The sequence below is a fragment of the Cynara cardunculus genome, assembly GCF_001531365.2.
Source record: "Cynara cardunculus var. scolymus isolate 2C chromosome LG 16, CcrdV1, whole genome shotgun sequence".
Taxonomy (NCBI): Eukaryota; Viridiplantae; Streptophyta; class Magnoliopsida; order Asterales; family Asteraceae; genus Cynara; species Cynara cardunculus.
The window spans coordinates 16,133,104-16,140,009 of NC_037543.1; the positions used below are offsets into that span (position 1 = coordinate 16,133,104).

At 33.3% G+C, this 6,906-nt stretch overlaps 1 protein-coding gene across 1 annotated transcript; it reads right to left on the reverse strand.

Moving 5' to 3' along the window:
• Window positions 1-1,978: 1,978 nt before the first annotated feature.
• Window positions 1,979-6,702, reverse strand: LOC112529398. Its single transcript, XM_025140669.1, has 2 exons — window positions 6,590-6,702; window positions 1,979-3,541 (listed from the first exon to the last, which is right to left on the reverse strand). The coding sequence occupies exons 1-2, from the start codon at window positions 6,657-6,659 to the stop codon at window positions 2,025-2,027; spliced, it is 1,587 nt and encodes a 528-aa protein (XP_024996437.1). The 5' UTR covers window positions 6,660-6,702; the 3' UTR covers window positions 1,979-2,024.
• Between the last annotated feature and the right edge of the window lie 204 nt (window positions 6,703-6,906).

Below are 6,906 nucleotides of genomic sequence, written 5' to 3' on the forward strand. Positions count from 1 at the left end.
TAATGAAACTGTTTCATATATTTCTCTAAAATTAAAATAATGAAGATGATAATATTCATGATTAACACCCTCCACAATAAAAATGGTTAATCAACCTCTCATAATTACAAAAAAAATGAACAAAATGAAAAATTATAATTGGTTGAATGAGGTTTTCACGGTTTTTACAAATTGAGTGGTTTTTATTTAAACTCACCCCTATATATATATATATGTCTTTATCTTGTAATTTTGTTTATTCGATTAAATTTCTTATGTAACAACATATATAAGTAAATGATGGTTGTCTTTTGAGAACCAAGTCGTTCTTGAGGAAGACCTTAATGTGGACCTTTTCGGTTACTTTGTTGGGTAACTCGATTGTTATTGACCTTAATATGCAACTATATGAAAGGGGTTTTGTTCGATATTTGATGTATTTTCTACTATGGGTTTTTATGTCTGTGCTTTATGGTTTTTAAACTGAACAATGTAGACGTCAGAGTTTTAAAAAAAATAGCTGTTTGCCATGTTGTGAGTTGTTAAGAGAGAGGCGTTTATACGTATAAATGTGAGTTATTAATTTGCATGCATTTTTCGATAATTAGTTTCCTTGACTATCTTCAATACATAACAAGGGCTCTTAGCATTTTTCAATCATCCTACAATTTTGTCGTAGATGATGTAACGAGATGAAACATATGGCACCGATTTGAAAAAATCACGTTTGATCTGATCAAGTTAGATTAGGGTCCGCTCAAAATTTATATGTGAAGCGAGTAAAATTAGAATTGCATTCCTCATGTTATGTCCTTAGTCCTGTAAGACCCGTGCACTTTTCTAGCATTACTATGACAATATGACCATCCACAGTTCACATCTAGACGTTAGCTAATTATTATCATGACACTGTTCCAATTTAGTTGCTTTATTTTCAGCAAACGTAGACGGCATGTGATAGAAAAAACACGACTTCTTTGCCAAGACCCAAATCTTGCTTTTTTTTTTAACTTCAAGGGGGGGGGGGGGGGGTTTGGGATTGCTTATTTAAAATAACATATGTTTTTTTTTTGTAAAAATGCTTATTAACTTATGTGGTATCAAACCGGAGTTTTGTAAAAAGTGTTTGGATTAGTTTATAGCGATACCAAAAAATAATAAGCTGATAAGTTGTTTTTAAGTGTTTGACAAATTTTGCTTATGTGTAAAATAACAAAAATTGACAGTCTTCCATATTATTTACTTATTAACTTATTTGATTTTTTAACATGTAAAAATTTATTTTTCATCATTTATAATAATATTTTTGACAAAAAATTATATCAGTAAGATTAATAATTAACAAACATTAATAAAACATGAATAAAATGATAAACTGATAATAAGTAAAGATTAACTTATCATTCGAATTTCCAACTTATAGATCAGGATAAGAACAAACATAACACTTTACCGCAATGAAAACACAACAAAACGTATAAAACCATATATTTATTGGACCCTGTAACTTTTTTTTTCCATTTGACCAATTGTAAAATAGACAAATATATTATTGTAAACACTATAATAAAATTGGGTTTATAATGCACCATCAATTATAAAGCGTCCTAACAGATTATTTTATAAGACTTAATTTATAAGATCAAAAAAATGTCATATCTAAAAAGTGTTGTAATAAGTTTATATGACTTTTTTGGCATTTTAACAAGTTTTTAAGACAGTTTTGATACAAAAGACGTTCCTTTATCAATTTTACATGACATTTTTTAGAAAGTTTCATAAAAACTCATCTTTTCATAGGACAATAATGTGATGCTTCGTACTAAAAGTGTCATGAAGTTGTTTTTATAAGCAATCCCGAACACCCACTAAGAATGTGCAATTGGTTTGATACGATTTCGAGGTCTCTCGTTTGCAATTTACGACAAGGATTTCGAGGTTTTCGAATGTGATTTCGACTTCTTTTTATTGATTCCCATAATTAAAAAAACGACAATTCGACATACAAAACAGAAGAAATGAACTGTGCGATTCACAGAGCTTGTTCATCGTTCATCTCCATCCCAATCGACCTTCATTTTAGGTCCGGTAGGTCCATCTTCGCTCGAAAATTCCCTCGGTATAACACTCGCCAAACTCCCGATTGCCGATCCCACACTTCCGCTCAACGAACTCTGTAATTTCGCGATCTCAGTTCCGTTCCGATACGTTATTTTTGGACCCCATTTCCTCGTGTACTTCACCCATGGTGGCTCGACTACATCACTGATGTACTCGGCCGCCATGATTGAATATTTGTCTTTAACATTGAAAAACTTGTCGCTTTTTGCCGCGTCGTTTTTTATCCCAATTACATTCGTTCCTTGTAGTACAAGTCCCGGGGACGGGTACGTTGCGTGGCCATTTAACGACGGATAAGCTGCGAAGTTATTCGTCGAATCTAAGAACTCGAGGGCCGGGGTGTCGACCCATGTCCCTCCRCTATGTTGCGCGAAATAAACACGATACAGAACTCCRTCGAAATTGCTAACCCTAAGGGTTACATGCTCCCAATCTCCTATATGTTCACCAATTCTTCCAAGAGGGATATCGATTAACCCGARTTTCGCGGTCGAAGGACCATTGAAAGGGTAAAAGATCCAAACGGCTACGTCTGTAAATGTGGCTCCAAGCATTGGTTTGACATGAAGATAAGCCTCACAGYTTTGCARATCACCTTTCTTGACCYTCTCTYTGTTGGTTTCRTCAACCGGRAGGTCGAGCCAGTACGTGCCATCGTTCGAACCAYCTTGAGGAAGGTTYGAGCCKGTKGGTTCGATTGAAATSGGGTTYGATTCKTCTCCYGTGTGGTACAACTGAACCCCATTGGTGAAATACCAAGTTGTTGAAGCTGGAAAGTAMGCTTCTTTAGGATGAAAGTAGAATCTYGGAGAGTATTCTTGAATTAGAGCTTCGATTTGTGATAAATTCGGCATCGAAGAAGTTAAGTTATCGAAATTRTTGTTCTTCAAGCAMGAAAGCGATAATAAACTCGAATCATCTACGGTTTTCACGATCACGAATGTACCTACGGACACTCCTCGAGCTAGTCTCCCTCGAACTTTCGGTCTTAATCCGTACACATTGACATCTTTCGAACTCCATAACAATGCATCGGTTTCGGATTCCTCGGTTAGATCGGATCGAACACAACGGATGTTATCGAAGGAGGGTTTCTCCGGTGAGGTGGTAATGGCGTAGCCTACTGGCTTATAACCCTCCGGTGGTATTGGTAGCCAAATGTAACATGATGAATCCTTACTGCTCCAAGCTAGAGTGTAGTTGATCGGAGCAGCTAGGGTTCCGCCGGAGACATCTTTTCCGGCGAGCACCCAACCAAAGAGTGGGGTGTGATTGGATTGACAGTAGTAACCAAGCATAGAGAAGCCATTTGGTATGGGTGATGGGTTGAAGAAGGTGACGTCAGTGTCATCTTGAGAAGTCGACCAAATTTCCTTGAAAGATGTAATTTGGCAAACTTCAAGTCCTCCGAGATCAATTGTTCCACTTGCAAAACCTTCACCTGTGATGTGAATTGAAATCAACACCCAAATCACATGCTGCATAATTTTTGTTACCATGTAATTGGTAACAAAAATATCTCGTAGTTATTTACTTGTAAATATTGAAATTTTCAATAAATTATTTAAAATAAATAATTTATTAAATAAAAATCTCTAAAAAGAAATTACTTCATTTTCAAAGGGATATCTATTTTGAAGATTATACAATTAATTATATTATTAAAATATTTAATACAATTCATAAAATATTATTTATTTAAAGAAATGTTTAAACACTAAAAACATAATTTAAAAAAAATTCACAAAAATCTAACGAACTTTCTTATTTTGAATGATAAAGTTCTTGAACATTTTTTTAATAAAAAAACCGTTGACATTTCTCATTTTCAATGATTAAGTTTCTGAACGCTTTTTTTTAGGGATAAGTAAACCACTGAATTTTTAAAAGTTGGTTATCTACATTCTTTTAACCCCCAAAAGCTACTTGTAATTGGTTACGAAGATTTTAAAGTTAAAAACCTAAAATCAGTTTTACCATTCCTAAACTTTACGTCATTCAAACTCCTCGCCGCTCCAACGTCGTCCTTTCTTCATACCGTATGTCACTGTCGTCATCCCCTGTGGTCGATCTCCTTCTTTTTGGTATATGTTTTTACATCCAGTTCTCACTCTTTTACAACAATTCAATGAAGTACTTATAGACAGATAAAAAAAGGGGAAATCTAAAAACCAATAAAAAATATGGAGTTTGTTGGCAAGGGGACAACAACGGAGATGGTCGGTGATGAACAACGGACTACGATCAGGTTGCGAGGGTGAGTGATGACATTGCGTTCGAGGAGTGTGAATGACAGATGATTTGGGAATGAAAAAACAAATATATGTTTTTTTACATTAAAAGCTTCATTCCTACTTACAAATAGCTTTTGTGTTAAAATGATGTAAAATAACCAATTTTTAAAAGTTCGATCATTTGTTTATTTAAAAAATAATATATAATTACTTAATCATTTAGGATATAAAAGTTGGTTGGTTTTTTCGTTAACTTTTCTTATAGATTAAGTCATTGAGTTATTCGGATTTTTAATAATGATTTTATAAGAATAGTAGGTTATTAGGGGCTGGTTACCTAAATGTTTACCCGATAAATGCTTATCGTTACGAGTCAAACACTATAATTTATTTTATTGGGTAAGGTTGTAGTACATCAAAAAGTATTCCATGCAACAATTTTTCTGGTAAGCGCTTATCCGGGTAAGAGTCGTCACCCTCACTTACCGGGTAAGACCCTCCATCCTTATCCTCGTTCTTATCGGGTAAGATTCTTGACCCTTACCATATTCATCCGGTGAGAATATTTATGGATAGAAAGGACCAATTTGAGCTGATTAATTAAGACCAATTATTTATTTCTTAAAGAGATTACCTGAAGCCTTTTTTTTCTAAACAAGTATCACCAAAAATAAATATACATAAATATTATATAAATATATTTATTTATCTGATTATCTTTTAACAATCTTAAATCCTAGTTGTTCACTCTATTTCCTAACTTCTAGACGTATCATTGATTTCATCAATCATCTCGAACGATTGAATTCAAACTAAAAATCGATTCAGTATATATTTTTTTAAACCTTTATAGTGTTTTTGCTGTGAAGTTTCAAGTGTAAAAATGTGGTCTCACGGGTCTCATAAAACAGTCTGGTCTCACGTGAACCCAACCCTATAGAAGATTAATCATTTAAGAACTTCATAAATTATGATAACCATGAGAACTTTTATCTTAAGATATTGTTTCATATGAATTTTTTTTCCCACCTAAGGCTAACATTTAATGTATTGACGTTAGAGACGCTCATGGGTTGGGTTAATCGGGTTGAAAACATTTAAACAACCCAACCCGATGCTTGCGGTTTGAAAGATTTTAACCCAACGCAACCCAAACCAAAGTGCAACCCAACCCAACCCGACCCAAACCAAAGTGCAACCCAACCCAACCCAAACAGTACGGGTTGGTCAGGTTGATACTTTGGTATATTAAAATATTTTTCTGACTTGGAATATGTTATTTTTCTACTCATAATTTCTTTTTCATCATCAACTATTTGATACAACTTATTCATATTTTTTATGTATATCACATTTAGTTAATTTTTTCAATTTACATATATATGTTCACAGTTACTAAACATATATACGAATGAGTTATATAGAGATGTGAATAGATTGAAAATACGTGCATATGAAGAACGTACGTGATAATGTAATTGTCTAATGCATATACTAATAGTATGATATCCAAGAAATAAAAGAATATCGGGTTCATCGGGTTGGGTTGAGTTCAAATAATAGTAACCCAATATCAACCTAATACCTATGGTTTGAAAATTTTACAACTCGATTAGACATCGGGTTGCTTCGGGTTGCTTCGGATTGAGTTATTTGGCGTTGGTTGATCAGGTTGGTCGGGTTTTTGAGCTCCCCTAATTGACGTGTATATATATATATATATATATATATATATATTTGTTTCACTATGTGTTTGTTTCATATGTAACACAATGTGAAACGCTTTTACGTGTAACTTTTGTTTCACAGACCGGCTAAAACACTACTAAAAAAGAGGTGTTACCATCCCCCACGATTGTTGGGCTGACTAACTATCAGCGACGGATCAACAACAGATTTCAACATTAGCGACGGATCAAGGCCTAATTTTGTAGTGAAAAGGTTCACGTTGTGAATCTTATACATGTGAAACAAACACATTGTAAAATAAATATAAGTTAATCAATATTCTAAATCCCAGTCTTAAATGAAAAAAAAAACATATAAAATAACATAAGATGCATTAATTCTCAAGATTATCACAGTTTTACGGGTTTTTAAAAAAGTACTCTTTATATTATATATATGAGATGGGAATCGTTTCAATCTCCATACTTGGGGATTAATATTTTATGAATGAAATATATATATATATATATATATATATATGTATGTATGTATGTATGTATGTATGTATATGTATGTATGTATGTAACCTTGAGGCCAAGAAGGCAATGGAGAAGGAAGCTTGAACGGAGCAGCTTGTGAAGACTCGGAGTTTCCCATTTTGCTACTTTACTTCTAAGCCATACATCAAAGAAAGATGGATAAGCATATATTTATATATATATATATATATATATATATATATAGATATAGAGATACAGATATAGATATATATAATAATAATATATAAGACAGGGTAGGGAAAGAGGGATGATGGCATCCAAAATTAAACAATCATGCCTACTGGCTACCGACATACATTTATAAACGTACATGTGTTTTTATTTAATATATAGGGTGGTAAGTC